Here is a 26,476-nt window from a genome sequence, read left to right as displayed (position 1 = left end):
GAAGGTCACTTTCCACTGATGGACAGAGTGTCCACATCAGGCATGGCTCAGTAAAAATGTACTTGGCACCTAGTTACATGGTTGATTTGTCTTATGAACATGTAATAAACATGTTATATATGTCTGTATGGTGCTTATTTGTATGCTGCTGGAATATGGAAAATTCAATTAATTAAGATGTATTAAGAATTATTGAGAGAAGGCAGAATCTCTGCAGCCTGAAATATGTGTCCAAATATTATTTCACTCCCCTTTAGGGAATCCTTTTATTTGAACTGCATAATATACGCTAGATTTCATGTTTCCTCCATATTTCCCCTGGAACCATTTGTAAAAGTCCCTAAATAATGATCCAGAACAGAAGTTTCTGTTGTACTTACAAAGCCATACCATTAAAAGCACGGTTGTGTTTGTTCATTCCTTACCTTCCGAGAGCTCCAGAAGAAATCTCTTGTAAAAGTCTTATTTAAAGTGCTTCATCATTCAGAGGCCAGATGGTTTTAGAATTCCTCACACTGACCTGAAATACTCCCCCATCCTCCTTGCAGAAAACGGGATCCCAAAACCTTAGCGTAGTCTAAATTGATCGCACAGACTTTGTAGCAGCTTGCCAAGAATGAGACACCTTCTGCGCCATACATGGGTCAGAGCAAAACACGAGAATGTTCTGGCCTTTTCTGGTTTTCACACATTATAAACACTGATATTTTCTTTGATTTTCCACTTTTAAAGTACTATGTCTTCTTTCCCTAGACTGTTCAAAAGACACTGAAATCCAACAAGCAGTTCTGTAGCAAGCTGGGGAAATACCGCATGCCTTTTGCGTGGTCGGTAAGGTGAGTGTACTCACCCTTTATTCGCTCGTAACCATAACCTTTTTTCCAGACAGAACAATGTGACCAAACTGCAACCGCTTAAACTTTGTAATGGGGAAAATGTGACACTTTAACACTTAGATCACAGCCTACTTGAACTGTTAGGTGCTACACAAATCACTATAGAATTTGTAGCTAGCTTCTAATCAGATTTCGCAAATTGATACCTCTCTTTCTCACATTCTTCATGTCTTCATTGACCCAGGTCAGTGTTTAAGGACAACCAGGGCACGGTGGATCGGGAATCCCGGTTCTCTCCTCTGTTCAAACAGGATAGCAGCAAGATTTCCACCGAAGACCTGCTCAAGCACATTGCAGAATACAGAAAGTACAGCAGTAATTCCAATTTTCGATTGCAAATGTTCTTAAATTATACCATCATCATTAATACATGAGGAATAAGTGAAATTGTGGTTTTGTATTTCAGGGCAGAGAAGATGAGTAAACTCCAGACTATTCCTGGCAGCCTAGAGATCAGTGTAGACTGCATCCCAATGGAGCATCCAAGTAAGACTTCCTCATATAAACACTATCAAGAATATAAAGCTGTTGTATATGCACTAACATACCACTGTAAGGATACCAGAAATGGTCTTACATACTATTTGGTATGTATATTTAAAGTTTGGAATGAAGCATTCACATAAAATTTACGTTTCACAATATCTCAGTGTTAGAATAGTGTAATAATTCAGCAGTCCCTTAACATCAATCCTGGAGTAAGAGAACTAATTAAAAAAACTAGTGACCCACTTTGTGACCATCACTTTACCTTTAATTCAATTCAGTTTTATTTGTATGGCACTTTAAACAATGAACATTGTCTCAAAGAAGCTTTACATTATTAAATCGATTACAAAAGTTTCAGCATCAGAGATTAGTCCCTACCATTTTATCCTTAATGACCAAGCCAGTGCTGGAAAAAGTAGGAACAACTCCCTGTGATGGCATGAGGCAGAAGCTTTGAGAGGAACCAGACTTAGAAAGAAACCCATCCTCATCTGGGTGACACTGAATGTCCATTCATTATAGTTCTATCAGTGAGGTCATCAACTGTTTACAGATGGACATGCAAAAATGCATTGACCACTTCCAAGAGGTTTCTAATATTCTTTCATAATAGTTTCTTAGTTTAATACTTTTCAAACTCTTCATGAAGCTTTTGGGATTGAACCCCAATCCCAAAAGAAATTTTTGGATGCTTTGCAAAATGTAAATAAATACAGAATGCAATGATTTGCAAATTTCATGAAACCATATTATATTTACAGTAAAACAAAAACATATTTAATGTTTAAACCAAGAATAGATTCGTTTTGAATTTCATAGCCACAACACGTCTCAAAAACAAAAGATGACAGGGCCATGTTTACCACTACGTAGCATCATGTCTTCTGTTCATATACATCTGGGTACTGGCTTGCTGAAGTTTTGGGAGGGGAATGTTGTCCCATATGTGTCATATGTGTGTAAGTCTTTTATTTATATTTTACACAATGGCCCACCTTTTTTGGAATTGGGTTTAAAAAATTAATAGCAGTTATTTTGTGATATCAATACTGCTATGCACATCTGGTAGTACATTAAGGCTGTACAGAGGTTTAATAAAAGTCTGAGATTTATCATTATACAAAATGAAAAGATGAAACAGCCACTGGTAAAAAAAATGAACAAAACATTGCATGCTTAATCCTGATTATGTTTTGCATTGCACCCATGCTTCCAATCCTATTAAATTTTCATCTTTTAAATGCTCCACTTCGAAAAAGAAAGATATTAAAACACATGCCGTTTGTACCCTACAGACTGCGTGACATCATCGTATGTTCCTGTGAAGCCATTCAATGACTGTAGTCTGCACGCTCCCACCGTAGAGGTCGACGAGTTCCTGCACGATTCAGCCAAATTCGCTAAACCTTACCGAGTTTATAAGAACCACATTTACGTCTACCCCAAACACCTTAAATATGATAGCCAAAAAAGCTTTGCCAAGGTATGACTAGTGAAGATATTGTTAATAAAATAACTGCTGAAAAATCTATTGATTTATGACTGTGAATAAGTAGACTTTATTATGCAGCATACTGTATATACAACCAACACAATAAGTGCTTAACTATAACTGTACTTTATGAGTTGTATTCTTCTACATTCTTTTATTAATCCCAATATAAACTTTTTGTTTTCTGATGCTATCTTGAAACATTTTATTCCCTCTGTTTTCCCTCAAGGCTCGCAATATCGTCGTTTATGTTGAGTTTCGGAACTCAGATGAAGAGCAGGCTAAACCACTTAAGGTAAAATCTTGCAAAAATGTATTTCTCCTTTAAATCCTTTTTATATTAAGTTAATAACAAATACAGATGAAAATGTCCATCTCGTTTCAGTGCATCTACGGAAAGCCAGGAGGTCCAGTTTTCACCACTGCTGCCTGCTCTATGGTTCTTCACCACTCGCAGAACCCTGACTTTTACGATGAGGTACTTTCTTTTAGACACCTCTGTAGTCTTTCTTTCTTCACAGACCAGTTTTCTGAGTTTCTTTTTCTCTGAAACAGGTGAAGATTGAGCTGCCCACACAGCTCCATGAGAAACACCATCTGCTCTTCTCGTTTTTTCACGTGACATGCGACATCAACGCCAAGACCAACTCAAAGAAGAAAGAGGCTCTTGAAACTCCAGGTACAACTAATGGACGATGTGAACAGAAAAGCTACAATCAATATTATACACTGTTGTAAAATGTAACTTGTGTATGTGTGTGTGTGTGAATCAGTGGGCTATGCTTGGCTGCCGCTTTTAAAAGATGGCCGTCTGACATCTCAGGAGTTTAACGTCCCAGTCTCGTGCACTCTCCCCAGTGGGTACCTGCTTATTAAAGAGCCATCCTCCAATAAGGTAAGAGCAATATAGAACTCTGCTCCCTATTCATTATATATTTGTTTGACTTAGGGTCAAAAATGGGTCATCACGTGTCAAAGCTGATCAGTCCAAATGGTGGGCTGAGGTTCAAAATAAATTAATGGGAATATGGAACATGTGTGGAAGCTCTCTGGGCTGATTGCTGAATAACATGATTGGTTGCAATTATTTCCTGTTTTGGTTTCAGAAGGGCAGGGTATGATTTGCAGATATACCCAGTCTTAAATCTGGGACTGATAAAGGTTCTTTTGTTGTCCATACTGTATAATTGAATGTTTTCCTTTCTGCAATGATCATAAGTAAAACCCTTTTAGTACTCAAGAACCCTTAATTATCCAAGAAACTATTGATTTAATGAGTTTCCTTTCTCTAAACTATCCCACACATGCCTGTCTCTGCTTTTGCTTGGTCATTGAATTGTTGTCCTATTGTGTTTTCCTGTTTTGTATTACAGTAGCTCTTTATCAGTTGGTCTGTGTACATCATGTTGTCTGTTCTCCAAGTCTTACCATGCATTTTTGTAACTATTTAGTCCTTATTTGTATTTATATTGCCTATATATTTACTTCTAATCATCAGTTAACCAAATGCAGTGGTGGACGAAGTACACAAACCATGTACTTTAGTAAAAGTACAGATACACTCTGAAAAATATTACTCCATTAAAAGAAATAGTGTTTCCTTTAAACGTTCACTTAATTAAAAGTACAAACATATTTGCACTTAAATGTACTTAAATCCAAAGTACTATGATTTATTATAACTATAATGTTCCTATTATCATTTTTGTCACAATACTTTTGCTTAATCAACTCAGTTTATGTAAAAAAAGACTCTAATGTTACTCTCAGCACACTGATCTATTAGGAGAATGATATTAATGAGTCAAACACTGATTGATATTTATTAAAATTATCATGAGCCCAAAACCTTCTTTTCAACTACTTAAAATAATCTTGCAAATAAGGCCACGGGTGTTATGGCAAGTTAGAGTTAGAGTATATTTTGCCATTTATTCCCTTTTAAAATGTTCTGCTTGCTGTTGAACGGATGCTGAACTGTATGTTCAAGCTAAGTAGATACCACCAAGTGGCAAATAGAGATGGCAAATTTACACATATCTTTCAATCAAGTAGAGGTACAGATACTCATGTTTTAAAAGACTCTGGTAAAAGTTGAAGTTCTGACTAGAATTTTTCACTCAAGTTAAAGTAAAGAAGTTTGGGCTCTGACATGTACTTAAGTAAAAAGTAACCATTACTACTAACTGGACCTCACATATTAATACAAAATAATAAAGAATTGTGTTTAACTTATAAACGTATCCCGGCTGAACATCCACCATAGAGAACACAAGCAGAGCAAAGATGATGATGATCAGGTGATCAGGAATGTTTTTGTTCTTAGTCATGTTTGCATCGTTGACTCCCTCTGTCTCATCTATGTTAACCCCATACTTCTTGTTGCTTTCTGCTTTACTTGTTGTTAGCTTTGTAGGCTGGCCTACTCCTGTCGTGTGTGATAGCCAGGAACTGATACACTAATAGTAATTTGAAATGACAAGAAATAGGTTGATGGGCTAAAAATTCACGTAATGAGAAGAAAAAATATTGATCATGTCACCAAATAGAATAAAACTAAAGTGACGAGTCTGGTTTGAAAATGTAAGGAAATGATACACGGCGGTGATACACATTACTTAACACATCTGGCGGCAATGAAAGTCCAAAACATAAATAAAAAGCAGTGACTGATTTGGCAAAATGTAGTTAAGAAAAGATATTTGACATTAAAATGAAGTGATGTTAAAGTAAAAATCTCCTGAAATGAAAATACTTCAGTAAAGTACAGATAGTTGAAAAAGTTAATTACGTACAGTAAGAAGTTAGATTTATTTTGTTTCTGTCCACTGCTGTCCTGCTGTCCTGTGTTCTGACCGCCTGCATTACAGTGACTCCCAAATTCGCTTTTTTCTGAGGAATGCAAAAATATTTTTAAATAAACACAAAATGTTGACTAAGAGGTGCCGCTGAAATGGTTTTCAGGTTGAAGCAATGTTATTAGCACTGAATGAACATTAACTGAGTATTCTATTCTCTCCTTATTTTGTAACTGTGGTGCATTAATATCATCGTCTTGTCTGTATAGGTTTCCAGTCAGTTCTTTGTTTTTTCAGCTTTAAAAAAAAAAACTAATAGGTGTATTGGCTAGAATATATTACCTCAAGGTTTGTGTGAATGTGTATTCATGGTGCCCTTAGATACTGTATGTACCTTACCCAGGGTGTATTTCAACCTCAGTGTTCCCAGGATAGGACCCAGAGCACAAAAAATCCTGCCTGGAATAAAGCTTTGACTCAACATGAAAAAAAAACAAGTGATTGACTTTGTGATTATCGTGTCTGAAAATTTTTTTTCATGCGCTTGATTTTTTCAGTGAAATGATAGTATCTTGGCACCAGTCAGAATTTCCATAACCTGGGGTTTTAAGTGATTATAAAGCATCACAGAAGCATAACTTAAATATACATTTAACTGTTCTGTTCCTAGAATGGATCGGATGTGAAATGGGTAGATGGAGGAAAGCCTGTTTTCAAGGTGTCTACACTGGTGCTGTCCACAGTATACTCTCAGGTAATATATATATTTTTTATGTGCACTTAATATATGTTTTTGAGACTAGTGTGACACAGATCTGGTCGCTTTCCCTAAATATCCTTCCTCAGTTGCCTTTAAACCTGTCAATAGAACTCGCTATTGACAGTCCAATCCTCAAATTCCACAGATGTAAAAAAAAAAAAAAGCATGTACTTGGTCGAGCTGTGAATCTGCCTCGCTTTTTTCAGTCATGGAGATGATGGGCTCTTCCACTCGAAAGACTGTTGCTTTGTCTCAAGGTTGTACCCCTACACCAAAGTTTCATCAATGGCATTGATCTTCGACATGAAGGTCGGGTCATCTACAGCATGCTGACTGAGTTTTTGGCAGACTTCAACACGGTGTTCTTCTGCCCCTCGGGGACCAACTTGGCAGCAACACGACACAAATTTCAAATCACACGTGTGGATTGCCTGGACATGACACACTGACAATGACAGCAATGTTGTGTATTACTTTCCGAACATCATTATGCACAATTTGCCGAAAGGTTTCGACATTTTTGGGGGTTGAGCTCATTGAAGGTCTTTCTGATTTCCGGTCATCTTCAGTTGTTGTACTTCGACACTTAAAGCGTGTTCGCCATTTAAAACACATCGAGTGACTTATTGCGGCATTGCAGTAAACTTGCCGAATCATGACGAACGTCTCGGTGGCAGATTTGCCCAGTTTCATGCAGAATTTCACGTTTGTTTTTGTTATAATTTGCTGTCCATGGTTGTAACGTGCATGGTCAGAATAGCCCCAGATGCGCAGCTCTATATGTACACAGGACGATGTCTTTTGGCACACTGATATATGAAAGTCGGTGCTCCCTGTGACTATGCGTGCAGCCTTGTGTTGCCGTCTGTTGCCGTGTCAGCATGAATATAATCGGAATGTTGTATGGAACTTTATTTTTCAGGACCCCCATCTTAACCGGTTCTTCCAGCAGTGCCAAAAACGAGAGACCGATCTCTCACAACCTCCTACCTCAAACTTTATCAACTGCCTAAAGGTAAAAGAAATACAAAACGTCTTTTATCCAGCTCTTCTTCACTTCATACGAGTACAAATCTGATTCTGGTTGCTCTTTCACATCAGGGCCTTCTTAGTATGGAGAGAAATCACGTCATTATCCGTTTCCTGCCCATCCTCTTTAACCAGCTTTTTAAAGTCCTCATCCAGAACGATTCAGACGAGGTCACCACTTCCACCACCAGGTGCGGAGGTCTATTACCATGACGATCTATTTACAGATGCATAAAAATACTTTAGAGATTGAGCAAGGAGCATTTTACACTAACTATGAATTATATCAAGTGTTTTCACTCTTTCGCTTTAACAGACTTGAGTACCCTTTTTGCTGTTTATTTCTCTGTTTCTCAGCCCGCTCTGTTTTTGTTCGCCTCAGGGTCCTAGTTCACATCCTCGCCAAGTGCCATGAAGAAAACCTGGACCACTATATGCACTCTTATATAAAGGTGTGTACATTTCCATTACCAGATGCTGCAGAATACTAAGTAGTACCGCCTTCTTCACTCTGGTATCAATGACCTTTTCATTAAATGCTTATATACTGAATTTACAGTACGATTTCATTTCCCCAAAACAAGTTTAACAGCAGGAAAGCATTCACAGTGAGCAATGATATATGCTTGTATAAAGGCAGTTCTAGGCACAAGGCTAATACAAAAAGAGTCATTTTGGACATGGACACACACACACACACACACACACACACACACACACACACACACACACAGAGTTCAGGGTGACAGCATGAACCAATTTCTTATGGTAGACAAAAAGCAAGAAAGAAAAACAGGTCCTCTTCATATTCTATGCAAACAACCAAGCAGGCACTCAATCTTTTCGTGGACACCAAGAGAAAAAGGAGAAAGGAGGCAGGAAAAGGGTAAACCGACGAGCAGGGCTGCGTAACCATGGCAACTGATTGGTACGGTGTCTGAGCTGGTAGCCAGTCAAGAGGTTTTTGCTCTGCTAGTGCTCTGCATTGCAGGGTGTGTACAGATACAGATGTGTGAATGTCCTGCACTTGTTTATGTGCGTGTGTCTGCGTGTGTGTGTGTTTGTGTGTGTATGTGTGTGTGTGTGTGTTACACAGGGCCATTAGAACTCTGAGCTTTGAATATATATGCTTAACAAATAAAAGAGGATGTAAGGTGGAACACAGCATGTTAATGAAAACAGCAGCCATCAAAAACAGCCACATCCTGTGTGTGTGTGTGTGTGTGTGTGTGTGTGTGTGTGTGTGTGTGTGTGTGTGTGTGTGTGTGTGTGTATGTGTGTGTGTGTGTGTGTGTGTGTGTGTGTGTGTGTGTGTGTGTGTGTTTGAGCAGTGAAGGTAAAAAAAGAGCGACCGAGAGAAAAAAGAGCACTGAGATTACTCAGTTTACTGTTATTGTGTCTTGTAAACACTATACATAGCGTGCTGTTTACACAAACACACACACACACACACACACACACACACACACATGCACCGGAGAAGCAGCCATCCCACCTCCCACCCAGTCTATGAAAGTCCAAAAATAATCAGTTCCTTCTGGGATCCGAATGGTTCTCCTTTTAGAGCCGCCTATAACTTTATTCAAATATGTGGATGATGAAATTCTTTCTGTTCTTCATTCACACAGAACATGTGCTTCACTAAGTTTTTGTAATTTTAAATGAGAAACCCTAATTCCCAAAATTGTCTGGGCTATAGCCTGCAATATCATTTATACACACCAGCTTTGTTTCCCATTGACATCCTATTGATTTTCATCCGTTTCCAGGCTTGTAGCTTGTACTAGTGTTATTAGCAGACTAGCAAAGCCAGATAACAGTAGTAACACCCCAAAGCTTTATTTTTTATTTTTGTAATATATCTGTGTATTTATATTCATCAGACAGAGAAGTTTCTGAAGTGTAAGAAATACCTCAGACCATATGCACATAAAACCGGCCTGAAAATCATTTTAGTCCATGTAACCATTTTACATGTAATTTGCATAGAATTGAGTTATTAGCATAAATATTCCAAATATTACATCACACTTTTACATACTGAAATAAACTCACAGAAATGTGGGCTCTCAAACACACATGGGTTGTTTTGTGGTTCACTACTACGTATATAATTTTCAATTGATTAATTTGATTGGCTGGAATTTGATTAATCGTATAAGCGACTTTGCAACATTTTCTGGTAGACTCCACCTCCCTACCGATTACTGTCCGTTAGAGAGTTCTCTGTGTTAATACTGAACATAACATAGGAAGTGGTAACTCAGGCTAAGTCTACAATAATCCAGATCAATTTGAAAACAGCGTTTTCATCTATAAACTCTGTATTTCTCTGTACTACGCATGAGCAAAACATAAGACGCTTCGACCTGCATCATTTCCACCTGTCGAATTATTTACTTTCTAGTTCTTTGAAATGTTGCAGCAATGACTAAAAATGCATCATTGTTCCCTAAAACCTTCTCCACTGCAACGCAAAAACACTTTTTGGAGAGTGTTTTCAAAAAGCTGCATTTTTGTTAACTGAAAACGGTGTCCCTGTGTGGATGGAAGGCCAAAAACTAAGAGATTTTTTTTTTTTTTTTTTTTTCAAATTGCAATGTATACGTGTAGACATGGTGTTAGTGGTTAATGTTCTGGGTTATTGATTGGAAAGTCTGGGATTTAAGCCTCAGTATTGCCATACTGCCACTAGTGGGCTTCTATCATGGTTGACCTTGTTCACTGACCCCACCTTTTAACATTTATGGGATATGCCAAGAAAGAATTTCACTTTACTGTAATGTATATGTGACAACTAAACCCCCCACCCCATATTAGGGAGAGACAATATTTGGTTCCAATAAAGCAAACCCTGGCCAGGTTTACTGTACCATTTTGAGGGCATTTCCAATCTGTATATACGTTCAACCTGCATGATCTGCTTACGGAAGTTAGAAGTATAATTTCTTCTTTCATTGTTTCAGTGAAATGCCACATTCCACATGCCACACACATGCCATGCAATTTTCACTGATTTTAATATGTAATGTTTTCTCCTTACACATTTCATGTATTTTAACATTCTGCTTGCTGCTTTTATTTCAACAGTTTGTGTTTAAGACTGAGGCACATGGATTCCGGACCGTGCACGAGGAGCTGGCAAAAGGCATGAACTCTGATCTGAAGAGCAATGAGCAGCCGGCTGTGAAAAACATCCTCAAGGTGAGACAACACAGACATCCCTGCAATACACACCTTGCATGGATTGGAGAGCTCAAATTTTAATCTTATTCTTCTGTTTTCTTTCCTTGTACAGTTTTCTTGGTTTTTTCTAGAAATCATAATAAAATCCATGGCTCAGCACCTGGTCGATTCCGAGAAGCTCAAAGTAAACTTTCACTTTTTATCTAACAAGGCTGCTTTTTGAAAAATATTCTTATCTGAGAGATCTTGATATTAATTGCAGCTTCCTTTCGTGCTGTATCTCATGTATGCATGCCGGGTGTGTATGTAAATAGGTTCCTCGGTCGCAGAGGTTTCCAGGCACCTTCCTGAGCCACTTGGAGACTCTAATCATGACAATGTCAGATCACATCTACTGGAAGAGTAAAGATCTGCCTGACGAAACTCGCAGTGCCAGCCAGGCTATTGCCGCCTTTGTAAAAGTAAGTGCCTGTGTTTTGCTAAAATTTAAACCTTAATATTGCAGAGAAATATTTCACAAAGCAGAGATTTCTATTTAAAATAAAAAGCACAGCCTAAAACAATTTTGGGGTTTCAATACCAGATGGAACGTTTACATGAAGGGATACTTGGAAAAACAAAATGCCAGCAGGGATTGGTTTTATCTTAGATGTTTGGATGAAATCATTTATTCTGCTGATTGTTTTTGTGTGTGTGTGTGTGTGTGTGTGTGTGTGTGTGTGTGTGTGTGTGTGTGTGTGTGTGTGTGTGTGTCTGTGGATTCACATGGTCTCATTATCTGTTTGCATGTAGAGGTTGAGGTTAGAGGTAGAGGTTAACAGTTTGGCTGTGTGTGTGTTTGTGTGTGTGTGTGTGTGTGTTATCACAGCGCTGCTTCACTCTGATGGACAGAGGTTTTACTTTTAAACTCATCAGCAACTACATCAACATGATCACAAACAGTGACAACAAGGTATCACAATCCATGTAGAACTGCTAAAACTGCACATGTGATATTGTAATCAAAAACTGGTCTACATCAGTGTCCAATCCTGACCTATTTTGTTGCTTTTTGGATGCTGCAGATGCTGTGTGAATTCAAGTTTGATTTCCTGAGGGAGGTGTGCAACCATGAGCACTACATCCCTCTCAGCCTGCCCATCCCTTCCGCACGAATCACAGGTTAGCTATCTCTAAAGCCACGCCTTGTTTTAACCTCATTGGTCTTGTCCTCATTAACATCGCATTAACATTCTTTCCTCCATTTCTCTTCATCCTGTCAGATAAGCTCTCGCCGGAAACGCAAATCGCTCAGGGTAATTATTAAACACTCAAAGTCAGGTCTAGTCCTACTGTATATACTGTCAGGTCCAACATTTCACACATCCATATCATGCATCTACAGCTTTATTCACAAGTCTGATCATTTCAGGTCATTCCATCCTCACATTCTTGCTTGATTTTCTCAGAATGTCTACCGTTTTAATGTCAAATATCTCTCTCCCTATCGTTTTTCCAGTGGATATCCCAGAATACAGCCTGACTGGGGAATTCTGCAGGAAACATTTCCTCACAGGTTTGCTCTTAAGGGAACTCGGCTTGGCTCTCCAAGATGAACAAGACATTCGGCACCTGGCTCTGGCCAACCTGAAGAACCTCATGGCCAAGCATTCTTTGGATTCTCGCTATGTTTTGAAGGTGACCTGTAAAACCTCTCTTGCTCTGTATTTTCTCATTGTTAGTGCTAAAAACTAGAAACTGTAAAGTGTAGTTGGTGTGTAAAGGCTGGAATTCAGTGTTAAAAAAAGTTTCTGGGTATGGGAATTATGGGTAAATGTCACTCTTCTTCTAGAGGTGTTCTGAGGGTCACATCAGCAATCGGTTTGCTGAACTTAATTGACATAACATTATGACATGGTAACATTATGAACCGTGAAGTAAATAACGCTGATTATCTCCTTATCATGGCACCTGTTAGTGGGTGGGATATTATATATTATATATTTTTTGTCCTCAAAGTTGATGTGTAAAAAACTGAAAAAATGGGCAAGGTTAAGGATTTGAGTGAGTTTGACAAGGGCCAGGTCAGAGCATCTCCAAAACTGCAGCTCTTGTAGGATGTTCTCAGTCTGCAGTGGTCAGTATCTGTCAAAAGTGGTCCAAGGAAGGAACAGTGGTGAACCAGAGACAAGGTCATGGGCGGCCGAGGCTCATTGATGCATGTGGGGAACAAAGGCTGGCCTGTGTGGTTCGATACATCAGACCAGCTACTGTAGCTCAAACTGCTAAAGAAATTAATGCTGTTAATGCTCAATATTAGGCAGGTGGTCATAATAATGTGCCTGATGTAGATGTTCATATGCATACTGTCCTGGAAAGCGAGGAGAAGGGTATTATGAAGTTCAAAGCTGAAAGGCAGACACAAGAAACGAAAACATACTTACCAGAAGCGTTAAAGACAGTTATCAAAATAGGAACTATAAACAAAACCAGGAAATCTAAAGAACTAGGAAGCATTTTGTGCGCAAAAAACAAACAGCGCTTTAATGACTTAAAGTAAAAAAACTATAAAACACTACAAACACGCAGCAAAAGGATGGGGGCTGGGAATCGGAAGAAAACAGAAACAGGAACCAAAACCTGTCTCCATGGGAACTGCAACATGAATGGAAAATCCATGACACTTTGCAGCAACGTGCTTGAAGTATGTTCTCTTTTTATATCTTTATTCTTCATTAAAGAAATAACTGGGAAATCCCAAACTGTTCCCTACTGTATCTGCTCATGGCATATGTAAAGTATGTAATGATCTTAAGCATTGTCATGTACAATTTTTTTCGCTGTCTGTTATACATGCAGAGAAATGAAAGACTTATTGTGTAAGTTTTTTTTATCTTTTATCTTTTTTATCTATAATTTACTCATATTACTCATATATCAGAGTGGTAATATATGTCATTTGGAGTCGCCTACTTGAAAATGGTCACATTTTTTCCTTGGGTTCCTTGGGTTTCATTCATTCTAGCAGTGTCTCATATGTATGTAGTCATTTCCCATGACCATACAACAAAATCTCATGCAAAGGAGCCATGGGGTGCCTTGACTTTACATAAACTTCCCATGATGACCCTTGAACTCCACTGGGAATCGCATGGGAATTTTCCATTAGGGTCCCTGACAGGATTTCTGTGAAGCGTGTGTGTATGCCAGAGGCTGCTAATGCGTGCTACTATTCTCTTTATGAAAAAGAATCTGGTTTTATTATATAAGGCATTATATAATACAGATTTTGAGTGAGATTAGTTTTCTGATCTTCAGAAAAGCAGATTCAATCAAGTTATTAAGGCATACGACATTTTATAGACTGTGTGTGTGTGTGTGTGTGTGTGTGTGTGTGTGTGTGTGTGTGTGTGTGTGTGTGGGGAACAATGCTGGAAAGAAAAGCATAGAAACAGCAGGAAAGTATTAAAGCTTGGTGCCTCCACCCATGTATGTGTAGAGGCACAGAGACTTGTGTGTGTGTGTGTGTGTGTGTGTGTGTGTGTGTGTGTGTGTGTGTGTGTGTGTGTGTAAAATAAATGGATACAGAGCTGCAGCCAGGCTTACAGATTGTCCTGAAAATAAGTCCATGTTAAAATCAATATTGTATATGATGTCCCTGTTGGGCCTATTGTTTTATAACTAATGTTTTGCGTTCCTCTGTGGGTGAAAAAACAATTTTGTGTGTGTGCATGTTTGTGTATGTTTAGGAGAAGCAGGCCAGGATCGCTTCTCTGTATCTGCCCCTGTATGGTCTAATCCTGGACAATATGCCACGCTTCTTTCTCAGGGACCTCTTTCCCATTTACCTGAACTCCAGTGACCAGGTAAAATCCACACAAGTACACACACACACACTCATACACGCACATTTAGGAATATGGCAAAGTCATGATGTTTTTGGCTTTTAACTTTGAAATATATACAAAAATAACCAGTGTTCAGTATCATGACAGATATAGTTTTCAAAAGGACCAGAACATTCTTCACTGTTTTTAATTTATGACTTTAGCAAAATTCCAAGAAAAATCCAGCCTAGAGGCCTCATTTGTAAAGAAGTGGGTATAACATTTCTAAATGTGCATGCACTTTTGTTGTCTTAAAAAGAAAGCCTTCCCTACCCACAGTAACATTCCTTCCATTTTTACTTGAATTTCATGTACATTTTGAATGAACATATCGTGTCATTCAGAAAAAAAGTACTAGAAAACAAGAAAGGGTTAACGATTGATTGTATGAGAGTGCAGTTAAATTAATTGTGATGGTTTATATGTCGTTAAATACTTTTTAAAAACATATATTGTAATGTCTTAGTAATGTCTTAATATCCTTTCAAAAGTAACAGCTTGCATGGGGACTTTGAATGTTACACAAGAAATAACGTTAAAATTGTGATGTTTCCTTATGAGAATAATTTCATCAAGGGTTTTTTTTTTAAAGGAGTCTCCAATGTCCAAGCTTTATAACAGTCATTAGGTTGTACTTTTTAAGTTTTCTGACAAAGCTTTTATCACATAAGTAAAAGGAGAAAGTTAACTGTTTTGTCATTAAATATCTCTATACATAATGGATGAGAACCATGAATTTCTTCGATTATATAATACAATTGTAAATGAAAACATAAGTTGAATAAAACATGGTTCTATTGATGGTCATGCATTTATATTTAGCACTGTAACATTACATCTTTTTTTTTGGCACAAAAAAAAGTCTTTAGAAACGCTTTAACGTGTCTTAATCGCCTTTTTATTATAGGACTCCAAAGATGATGTGAGTGTCGGAGGAGGAGGAGGAGGAGGAGGAGGTCAAAGCAATCGTCATGGAAACTCAGTAGATGCCTCTTTGTCTAAGGAGGTGCTCAACTCTATTACAGGTGTGTAAGAAGTTATAATCATGCAAATGTTAATGTTTTATATTACTAATGTATGTTTTTATTGTTTTAAAATTTGTTAATGTACAGTCAACTGTAGATCTGCTTATTCGTGTATTTATCCAGTCAGATAATTATGCAAGTACAGTTCAAGAGCCTTTGTTTAATGTTCAATTCAGAGGAAAGAATTTTTATATCAATAAACCTCAAATGATCATTGTTTCCAGATAGGATGAAACCGAAAACTGAGGATTTTAGGAGCTCCTAGGTTTTTCATGCACATCAGCGCTCCAAAATCTACAAAGAATAGTGCAAAAAAAAGAAGAAAAAAAATATCCAATGAGCAGCCTTTTAACAAAAGAAATAAGCTTATCAATGAGAGAGCTCAAAAGAATGGAGAATCACCAGACTGATTCAAGCTGAAGTTTACAGCAAACCAAATAGGCATTCTTGACAACTGTGGTATGTTGAACTATAAGGTGGATGAGCTCCAACATCAAAAGACCATATCAGGGTTCCAGTCCTGTCAGCCATGGAAATGAATCTGAGGCTTTGACTGGAACAGGTTCACCAAATGTGGTCAAAGGAAATAAAGGGTGCTTGTGAACCCCAGTTTGTGATTTTAGAATCAAACAAAAACAAGGACAATAATGCGAGTGTTTATCCAAGCCAATCAGAAACCTTGCATGCTTTCATGCTAAACACTAACCTCAAAAATGACTTTTAAATAGTCATATAATAATCATCTGACATGTTTACAAGGCATAACTATAGGATGTAAGCAGGTAGACATGGTTTGAGTGAGATCTTTCTTCTTTCTTTAAGTGTTTTCATCATTTGCTGTTTCCACGGCTAACAACACTGATTCACGTGGTTCGCTCATCAGCATCGAGTCCAACCGCAGCAACAGTGACCGCAACAGCGAGAAGATGGACGGATGTGAAAAAGTGAGGAAACCTTTGAGATCAGTTGTTGGGTAATTCTAAGTATTACGACTGAACATTAACACGTCACTGATCCGCTTTGTGTAGTTTGCCAGGCCACAGTCCTTGATTGGTTTTGGCTCACGCTTTGACAAACTGGACCATGCAGAGACACGCAGCCTCCTTATGTGTTTCCTGCATATTATGAAAACCATATCAGAAGGTAAGGGTCATCAAGGCCTACATAAAGTATACACAGTAACACACCAATCAAACAAGATTGCTTCATTTCCCAGGATGGAACTTTGTACATAACGACACTTAAGTTACCATCATCAATTACTTGGACTTATATATTTGTGATGTGTGCTGATGTGAGTGGGTGTGGATTGTGCTTTGTGTTACAGAGGTCATGGTTGCATATTGGCACCGGGCCATTCACCAGGAGATCTCTGACTTCTTCAACATCTTAGAGTAAGTTTTCTTCGGCAGATGCCGAAGTCGTAGCTACATTAATCAATGGATAAATAGAATGACAAATCCGTCAATGTGTCTGGTGAGGTCAGTGGTTTCTTTTGGAAGATCTTCCCATTTAGAGCTTTATAGCATTTCCTGTTCATTTTAAGAGACACATATTTTTGTGAGGAAGTGAATCACTACTTATGATATAAAGATCACTAAGCATATTTTCATCTCTTATGGTGTTTCCTGTTCTCGGGGATGCTGCGTATTCTGTTTGCATCTTAGAATCTATCTCTCTCCATCTCTTCCCTGACAGACTCTGTCTCCAGCACTTCAGGTTCTTGGGAAAGCGTCACATAGCCAGGTAAGGGGATCACCCAGAACTTTATGAAATAGAATACACTCAATATAATGTGTGTGTGTGTGTGTGTGTGTGTGTGTGTGTGTGTGTGTGTGTGTGTGTGTGTGTGTGTGTGTGTGTGTGTGTGTGTTTATGTTTGTGTGTGTAAGCCATGTACCACTGAGCTTTGCTTTGTTTTACATTGGTTGTTTATTGTCTCTGTGTATGTATGTGTCGAGGAGGAGTGTGTAAGGAGGAGGTGGAGGAAAAGACAGGAAAAAAAGACAGAGAAAATGTGAGACATAGAATTTCTAGATAGACTAAGAGACGAATAAAACAGAGGGATAGCGCAAAGAAAGACAGAACTCTTGCTATCTGAGAGCTTGGAGTTAAAAAGAGGCAGATGAGAATAGGTTAAATCAAAATTTAACTATTAATAAATGGGAATGTTTCTCTTTTTTGAAGCCAGCTCGTAGTAGGTATCTTGAAGTTAGGTATAACATGGATCAGGATTTATAGGTGAGATGATCCTGCCACTGAGAATTCTAATTCTCCTTTTCTTTTCTCTCTGTTTTTCTCTCTCTAAAGCCTAAATACGAGGCCTTTGATTTCAAACTGTAGTCTGTTTTTCTAACATGAATTATTTTGGCTGTAAGAAGACAAGATTCCACTCAAATATTGTGTTTCAAAATTAGCAATTTCTCTCTTCTTTCTTACTGTGTATTGTTCTGACTTAAGTAATTTAAAACACCATAATTACTTTAAAACATTCACAAGTATATTTGTTTTTTATGCTCTGTGTTGAGTTTGGTTTCACTAATTATAAACATGCATTTGCATAAAGCATCCATATTTGTCCAAGCCCATGTTCATTAGGAATTAAAAACTTGAAAAGTTTTAATTTGAGGGGGTTTTTTTGTCCTTAAAAAGCTACAACACCGCTGATTATATAGGATCTGTGTTTTGCATCTACCTATTTAATGCTATTCAGTTATTCAGGTATTAATAGCTCTTATTCTCTCGTTCTCTCATTCTAAACAGGATGTGGTTTTTTTTTCATTTTCACTTTCTATACCTTTCTCTATTTCTCTCTCTGTCTCTGTCTCTTTCTCTGTTATTCTGTCTTCATTTAATTGTGCATTGGGCATTTTAATGGTCAACATTAGATTAGATTTTTTTTGTCTTTTTACACAACAGTAGTATGAGAGCAGCAGGGTGGTATTGTAGCTTCTTTCCTCCCACCTCCCAAAAAGTCTGGCAGTAAATGGATAAGCTGTAAATTTCCACTATGTGTGTATGAGTATATAGTTGCGATGTGTATGATTGTAAGTGCATGGTATGCTGTGACAGACTGGCATGTATCTATTGATTTCAAATGTAGGTTTTTGATCCTGTGTGCCCCTGACCACATTAAAATATTTATTGGGGTTGAATAAATTAATAGATGAGTGAATAAATGAATGAATAAATGAACGAACGACCGAACAGTAATATTGGGGGTGTCTATAACCAAGGCGTCTATTTATATTCACTGTCAGATTGAAACCTGACTTGCAGTTTTGTGTATTATAAATGTTATCATGTATGGCATAATTATACCTTCATGTAATTAATGCTTCAGCTTGTTCTAAATCTCAGACTGTGTCTTGGTGTGTATTTTGTGTCTTGCCTGCCTTTGCTTTCTCAATTTCCATCTCATGTTTAAGCAAATTTCACTCACTTCTGCTCCTCTGATCCTCTGAAAAAAAAAAAAACGTAGGACTCTTCAAATCAAATTGAAATTCATTTGCTAGTGCGCACAAGGACATAGCCAGCATTACATGAGGTGCTTGAATGCTTTTTTTCCTTACACTCACATTTGCAAGCCACTAGCTTGAACGCTGCCCATTCTTTGAATGCTAGCCTGCTAAATTAGTGCTATTTTTCCCACCTGGCTGCTTCAAATCTGATGAAGAACGTGAGGATGATGATAATGATGATGATTATGGTGCCCTTAACCCCTTGCTGTGATTGGGTCGTTGTGCACAGGAAGTTAGCAGCTGCAGTTAAGCTGGCGCAGGCCACGCAGAACACGGGCACTCTGAAGGGTTCGAATGCTTCCACCCAGTCCTCAGGGATTCTGCCCCAATGGTAAACACCCCAGGATATAGAACTAGCTTTTACTCTGAGTAACAGTGTATGCATTTCCCTGTTAGCTATTATTATTATTCAGCCTGATAACAACGATTCTTGCTGTCTGTGCGTTATCATAGATGTCTTTCAAAGCAGAATAATGATATTCTTTGGCTTTTTTGTCCATATACAGTGATCCCCAGGCCTATTTCTTTGGATAAAGCAAGGATTTTATAGTGAACACAGAGTTATTATAATATTGCTTTTAGCAACAAATCTAGTATACAAGCTATGCTTTTTTAACAAATATAGCCATAGGCACAAGCAATATAAATGATCATTGTATTCTCAGGACTCATATCCCAGTCATATATATCGATTCCTGGGCTTTACATTTTTTTTCCCCACAGAACCAATTGTTACGATAGGTCATGTGTCCATCATTTGTCCAGTGTGAAAACATCTCAGTTCATCATTTTTCATCTCGATTTCATGAACCGATATCCGCTAATACAGTGTTCTCCACCATGGCAGCCATTTTGTCCAGCATGGCCTTCTTCCTTGACCTACTGTCTGTGGTATTCTATGGAATGGCCGTTATTTTTTTGTATTTCTGTTTTTGTGTGTAAATATTATAACCAAACAGCTAATATGCTAAAACAATGTCTTTATTAACTGCTGTAGCCTGTTTTGGGGACAGAAAAAGATTTAAGTTGCATTTCTGAGGTAAATAAATGGTAGAAATCTCAGGCATCATACAGTAAGAGATTTTGTGTAGAAAGAGGCAAATAAAATTAAACATCATTTATGAAAATAAGAAAAAGAAAAACCACACACGCAAGGAAGGAAAGTACCTACCTAGTATCTCGTTCACCTACAGTATATATGATAATGTTCTTATCATCCCTGCTCTCAGGATTGATATGAGCTGGATGTTTAAAGTCACCTAACCTATCAATGTTCTTCATTCTTGACTAATCAGGATGCTGTCAGGTCAGGATGGGCATAGACATGCTCGCTCCCATACCATGCCCATTCTCAGAGGCAAGAATGCCCTCACCAACCCCAAACTGCTGCAGATGATGGAAACAGGTAATTGTTACATTAAACATCTTAGCTAGCTAACCTTTAAATACCTCAGGTTTTCTTCTTGGAAATCATGCCGTTTACATGCTTTTAGTTATTATTTATACACTGGGTTTAAAGAAATTCTCAGCAATTAGAACATATTGTCTGGGTTTTCATGGTAATGTAATGGAATATATCATGTGTGTGTGTGTGTATGCGTGTGTGTTAGATGGGAATTCAGTTGAGAATGACAACTTCAACCCGACAGACATCGAAGCCAACCTGTCCACAGAAGTGGCCCTCACTGTCCTCGATGTCCTGGGACTATTTGTGCAGCATCACAAGGTCAGCAGACGCTAATCCGTTCTGTGTGCTAGATCAATCAATCACCTGGTAGCTGTGAGTTTATGACAATGCCATCTGGTGGATGGAAAGATTCACATATGTGTGTTAGTGACATGCTTGGCTGATGATTGTTTCTCCACAGGGGGAAGCTATGATTTATTTTTTTTATTCTGCTTTCACGGTTAGAGACAATGATCACATGACTAAAGAAGCTTAATGATAAAACTTTACTATTCATGCATTATTAAATGCATACAACAGGAATAGTGTTTTAAATCAGGAAGGTAAATATTAATAACCTACAAACAGCTATATATATATATATATATATATATATTGTTCATTTATTCGATTGCTTTGCTTTAATCGCAGTTCAAAATTAGAGCAGCCCTCCAGAATTAGTGGCACCATGTAAATGAAAATGTCATATTCAAGAATAACTGCATTTCTTGAAAACATTGAAAATGTTTTCTTTGTGTTTATTGTGCTTAATAGTATTTCTAACTCCTTATGTATTTTTAACCTGAGTTGCCAGCCATCTGTCTCTTACATTGTGAACGTTCTTTGTTCTTTTGGCATGGTGGTTGATGACAAACAGATTTTACCTGTAATATTTATACCCCAGGACAGGATGACACAGCGAAAGCCAACAAAAAGAGTTCCTGGGAACTGAGAGCAAATACATTCTTTTTTTTTTGTTTCTAAGTAACGACGAACGTCAGTATATTTCTTATGGGTTTAACAATAATTAATGCAGAAATACAGTATTTCTGATTGAAAATGCTTATGCTAATTCGAATCATAATGATAGTGTAATGCTCTTAATGGAAAGTGCCATTAATTCTGTGCTTTTAAACATATATATATATTTTGTTCACATATTTAGCTTTTTCTCAAGGATGATTAGGTTTATTGTGTTCAATGTCTTCTATCCTCTCCTCCTATACAGAAACAGCTACAGCAGGATGAAGGTCAAAACTCTCTGATGAAGAAAGTGTTCGACACCTACCTGCTCTTCTTCCAAATCAATCAGTCTACTACCACACTAAGACACGTCTTTGCTGCATTGCGCCTCTTCATACAGAAGGTACACACACACACACACACACACACATACATATATCTATCTACATAGCTCATTTGTTATAATCAAATTCATTACTGACTCGTTTATCTTCATTAGAGCATCCTGTGTTGTCTGAGTAAGATAACAAATTGTGTATATGTATAGAATTTTAAAAAGCCCCTCAAAACCCCCTCTCCTTTCTCACTCTTTCTCCCTCTCTTTCTCTCTCTCTTTTTCTGTCTTTCTCTTTGTAGTTCCCCAGTGTTTTTTTCCAAGGGAAGGCTGACCTATGTGGCTGTCTGTGCTACGAGATTCTGAAATGCTGTAACCATCGCTCCAGTAGCACGCAAACCGAAGCAGCCGCCCTTCTCTATTTCCTCATGAGAAAGAATTTTGAGTTCACCAAGGGCAAGTGTATCGTCCGTTCTCACCTCCAGGTTCGTCCGTGTGACAACTATTTTAAATGCCATCTTCCTCTTTCTCAAAAAAGTGAAAGCAAGCATGCTGCTGTTTTGCATCAACTCGTACTGCTCTTACTGCTTTCAAAACCACATCGGGGTGACTGCCACAAATAACTGCGAGGACACTTTCGGGAATAATCGTGTGGTAGTTTAGTAGAGCGTTACTGGTTCATCAATCATCTGTTTCTCTTCGCTTCATCGGGTTTATCTCACACGCTCCTGTTGAATTTAGCATGCTGATGGAAGGCGGGTGGGGGGGTTGGGGGGATATTGGAGTCCTGCTGATGCTAATTAGGCTCTGTACCGAAAGTGTTTTGCTGCACTTTATCATTGTTTATAGGTGTTTACTAGGAATGATAATCGTAGATAGAATATTTATCTATTATTTAGTGTTTATATAGGCTCTCATTTCAGTGTGCAAAAAAATCCCTAAATATCACAGCACCATTTATAGTATGACTGAATAGACAATAAAAATACAATATACATGTTCAAAGAAACAAAAAAATACCCCATAGAGCTGTAAACTAAAGAAACCTGAAACTTGGTGTGAAGACCCTTTGATTAAAAACATGAAATTAATTGAACATCATGAAAAATCTGCATAATCTGCAGAATTTATATATAAAAACATGATGCCTATGACTATTGCACAGCACTGTATGAAGCATGGTAAATATGGAAAGCAAGGAAACATGGCTGTGTTTATTTCTATACTTTTACTCTAACAGGTCATTAAGGCTGTGAGTCAGCTGATTGCAGATGCAGGTATCGGAGGCTCACGTTTCCAGCAGTCCCTGGCCATTATTAACAACTTTGCCAATGGAGACGTGCCTCTTAAAGTAAGCGCCAAACTCCTCTTCAGACACATCTTCACTTTTGTGGGCTCTTGTGCACATCGTACAAAAAGTACGTTTATATTCGTTCCTGTCAGAACACGACGTTCCCAGCTGACGTGAAGGATCTGACGAAAAGAATCCGTACCGTCCTGATGGCCACGTCGCAAATGAAGGAGCATGAGAAGGACCCGGAGATGCTGGTGGACTTGCAGTATAGCCTCGCCAACTCTTACGCCAGCACCCCTGAACTCCGGCGCACCTGGTTAGAAAGCATGGCCAAGATCCACGTCCGCAACGGAGACCTGTCTGAGGTAAATGAGTTATAAAAACTAACCGCCGAAAATTAACAGACCACGAACAAGAAGAACTAAATGTCTTGATGCTGTGTGTTTCAGGCTGCCATGTGCTACATCCATATCTCAGCCCTCATAGCAGAGTCATTAAAGAGGAGAGGTGAGTGCCCCCTGCTGGCCACAAACATCAATGCTACCTGTTGTGCCTCGCATGCAGTGTTGTGTTCTTCAGTGCAGTAAAGCTTACTCGAAAATCGATTGCTTGCCATATCTTCACTCTTCATACATCACACCTTTTTCTCCGCATAACCACAATCTTCTCTTTCCCCTCTGCATCAAATACGCAGTTTTAGTGACTGGTGCCTGGAAAGAAGGATCATTTAAATGGCTTCCCCAAGGCCTGATAGCTATGATGAGGGCCTGGTGCTTTTGCATGTGTGCATGAATGATATAGAGTGCCACAGCTTCGGTGCACACTTTTGCTTCCTTTGTTTGTTTGTTCGCCTGTAGAAGCATGCGCTAAAACGCGAGTAGCTAAGAGCCCGAGTAACAGACATGAACGTGAACCTCTTTTTAAACCTCCTGCCCGTTTTGCAATCGCAGGTTACTGGAAGCCTGAAAAGGCACGGATCTCAAGCGTGGGCACAGAGGAGGCCAATGTAATTAACTGTTGCCCTTTACTAACCCCCCAAGAAGGAGAAAGTGAGTGTTTCGTCCACCTTACCATGTCTTAAAAAATCTAGTGGGTGTCATTTGTGAAGTATGTCCTGGACTTAGCTCTAACAGATATTCTGGAGTGTGACGTTTTATATTTAAATGATGAGTCCTGAGGCACAAATGCTATTTCCAAGGCTTGACAATGAATACAATGAGTGACAATGAGTGTTTTACATTTAGGGCCATTTTATAGATTAAGTTCTTCCAGCCAGGTACAATATAAAAAATTGTAGGGGGATTCAGATACAATTTATAAGCATCAAATTAATTTTTTTGATAAAAAAAAACTTGCCTGACCTAATGGTAATTACAGCTCTTTTGGCTTAATCAAGTTCATTGATATACAGGACAGTAATGCAAATCACAATGGTGCTTCACTTTACTACTTTCGAGTAAAGATTCTGAAATTGGGAAATTGGGAATTGTGCATGTTATTGTTATTTTATGCACTTGTTTTTATTCATATTCTTTATTATCATTATAAAAAAAATTCACATGATTGTGGTGGTGGACTGGTGACATTTTATATCACATTGATTTGGCTCTGTCCCAAAATGTAAACTCATGACTAATTTAAACCACACTTTTTAGATTCATTTTACCGGCACTAATTATATTAACGCGCGATTACTGCGGCACACAATTTCACTTGACCATATTTGTAAAAAAATATCTAAATAAATATGACATTTGTTTTACTGATGCACCAAGTCTCAAATAAATTTTTCTGGGCACTTTTTATTTTGAATGAATTAAAAGAACAAATTAATAAAGAAACTTTAGACGTGTCCTTCCCAGACAATTTCAGCATTGACCTCTTATCACCTGCGCTTACCACAAACTGGGGGAATGCAACCGGAACTGGAACATAATTCTTAAAGAAGCTACGTACCATATTTAACAATTAAAACAACCACAAAAAAAATTTACTTATAACTATAGAAACATCACATCTCCAAAACAAAATTGGTATAAAAATTTTTTCATGAGTGTAAAATAATTAATAACAAAGGTAGAGATTTAGCATAACATTATTCTATTTATAACATATATTACAGTTATTTAGTTTATGAACTTCAATAGTATTAATTTAAGGTACATTCAGAATAAATAAAATGTGTGATTAAGTTGTGATAAATCATGAGTTAACACATCATGCAATTAATCACAATAAAACATTTTAATCGATTGACAGCTGTAATATTTGTGTGCGTGTGTGTGTGTGTGTGTGTGTGTGTGTGTGTGTGTGTGTGTGTGTGTGTGTGTATATATATATATATATATATATATATATATATATATATGCAATATTTTATTTTATTAAATAATTAATTACTTTTTTAACTTTTTTTTTAATGGATATGAATGAATTTATATTGGCTGGCATTCACAAACGCAGTTCACCATGCTGTTTACAAGTGTGTAAACCAATACTGCATGCTAGTCACTATTCACATGCACCAAATATTTCTAAAATTGTGCAATTATGTACTAAAAATATGAAGAAAAAATATCTAAACACAGACTGTTAGATAGCCAAGGTGATGCCTGAAGCGGTGAGTGGTTGGATAAATAAATGTATAAATATGCACATAATCATGAGCAGACATAATTTAATAATCTTTTCCTCTTGCATTTTTTTCTGTTTTTTTGATTGGGACCCAAAGCTTCGTTCAGTATGGGTTGGCCTGCATTTCTGAACATCTCCCCCAATGTGCAGGAGGAAGGAGCCATGAAGGAGGATGCTGGGACCCAGGATACACCTTACACTGAGGTACTGAACAAACTTTTTAGGGTTTTTTTCAGAAGCTCTGTTGTATAATAGTATTTTAATATGTCTATTTTTTGGCATTTCTGTTTTATAGGACACGCTGGTGGAGCAGCTCGAGCTGTGTGTGGATTATCTGTGGAAGTCTGAACGGCATGAGCTCATAGCAGATATCAATAAGCCAGTCATCGCGGTCTTTGAGAAGAGACGAGACTTCAAGGTGAGCCTTAGGGCCTTAGGTGGGTCACAGAGTTTATTCCTTTAGAAAATGAACTTGTGTGTATGTGTGTGTGTTTTTACAGAGGCTGTCAGAGCTGTACTACGACATTCACCGCTCTTATTTGAAGGTGAACGAGGTTGTGAACTCGGAGAAACGTCTGTTTGGTCGATACTACCGCGTGGCTTTCTACGGACAGGTAAGAATCAGAATCAGAAAGAGCTTTATTGCCAAGTATGTTTGCACTTACAAATAATTTGTTTTGGTGACAGAACCTTCCAGTTTAACATGGAAATAAAAAAAAGCTAAATAAATAAAAAATAATAT

At 37.9% G+C, this 26,476-nt stretch overlaps 1 protein-coding gene across 8 annotated transcripts in view; it reads left to right on the top strand.

Moving 5' to 3' along the window:
* The window catches only part of dock10 (dedicator of cytokinesis 10), a 102,483-nt gene that overhangs the window by 70,566 nt on the left and 5,441 nt on the right, over positions 1-26,476 (top strand). For 4 of the 8 annotated variants that reach the window (XM_046876099.1, XM_046876094.1, XM_046876095.1 and 1 more), the window contains exons 14-50: positions 754-836; positions 1,081-1,203; positions 1,303-1,382; positions 2,681-2,868; positions 3,107-3,172; positions 3,263-3,355; positions 3,433-3,556; positions 3,651-3,772; positions 6,346-6,429; positions 7,358-7,450; positions 7,537-7,655; positions 7,847-7,916; positions 10,555-10,668; positions 10,763-10,834; positions 10,965-11,111; positions 11,519-11,602; positions 11,715-11,811; positions 11,913-11,945; positions 12,149-12,327; positions 14,379-14,495; positions 15,424-15,541; positions 16,364-16,485; positions 16,570-16,684; positions 16,869-16,935; positions 17,240-17,287; positions 19,292-19,393; positions 20,358-20,467; positions 20,673-20,788; positions 21,738-21,875; positions 22,109-22,291; positions 23,047-23,157; positions 23,250-23,465; positions 23,550-23,607; positions 24,051-24,149; positions 25,832-25,938; positions 26,030-26,152; positions 26,235-26,348. In XM_046876099.1, coding sequence (XP_046732055.1) covers positions 754-836; positions 1,081-1,203; positions 1,303-1,382; positions 2,681-2,868; positions 3,107-3,172; positions 3,263-3,355; positions 3,433-3,556; positions 3,651-3,772; positions 6,346-6,429; positions 7,358-7,450; positions 7,537-7,655; positions 7,847-7,916; positions 10,555-10,668; positions 10,763-10,834; positions 10,965-11,111; positions 11,519-11,602; positions 11,715-11,811; positions 11,913-11,945; positions 12,149-12,327; positions 14,379-14,495; positions 15,424-15,541; positions 16,364-16,485; positions 16,570-16,684; positions 16,869-16,935; positions 17,240-17,287; positions 19,292-19,393; positions 20,358-20,467; positions 20,673-20,788; positions 21,738-21,875; positions 22,109-22,291; positions 23,047-23,157; positions 23,250-23,465; positions 23,550-23,607; positions 24,051-24,149; positions 25,832-25,938; positions 26,030-26,152; positions 26,235-26,348 — 4,035 coding nt within the window. The remainder of the gene's footprint in view (positions 1-753; positions 837-1,080; positions 1,204-1,302; positions 1,383-2,680; positions 2,869-3,106; positions 3,173-3,262; positions 3,356-3,432; positions 3,557-3,650; positions 3,773-6,345; positions 6,430-7,357; positions 7,451-7,536; positions 7,656-7,846; positions 7,917-10,554; positions 10,669-10,762; positions 10,835-10,964; positions 11,112-11,518; positions 11,603-11,714; positions 11,812-11,912; positions 11,946-12,148; positions 12,328-14,378; positions 14,496-15,423; positions 15,542-16,363; positions 16,486-16,569; positions 16,685-16,868; positions 16,936-17,239; positions 17,288-19,291; positions 19,394-20,357; positions 20,468-20,672; positions 20,789-21,737; positions 21,876-22,108; positions 22,292-23,046; positions 23,158-23,249; positions 23,466-23,549; positions 23,608-24,050; positions 24,150-25,831; positions 25,939-26,029; positions 26,153-26,234; positions 26,349-26,476) is intronic. The other 4 variants (XM_046876101.1, XM_046876103.1, XM_046876096.1 and 1 more) reach the window with 3 other exon arrangements.

Source organism: Silurus meridionalis, chromosome 20 (assembly GCF_014805685.1).
Source record: "Silurus meridionalis isolate SWU-2019-XX chromosome 20, ASM1480568v1, whole genome shotgun sequence".
Classification (NCBI taxonomy): Eukaryota; Metazoa; Chordata; class Actinopteri; order Siluriformes; family Siluridae; genus Silurus; species Silurus meridionalis.
This window is presented reverse-complemented; position numbering and strand designations above follow the sequence as displayed.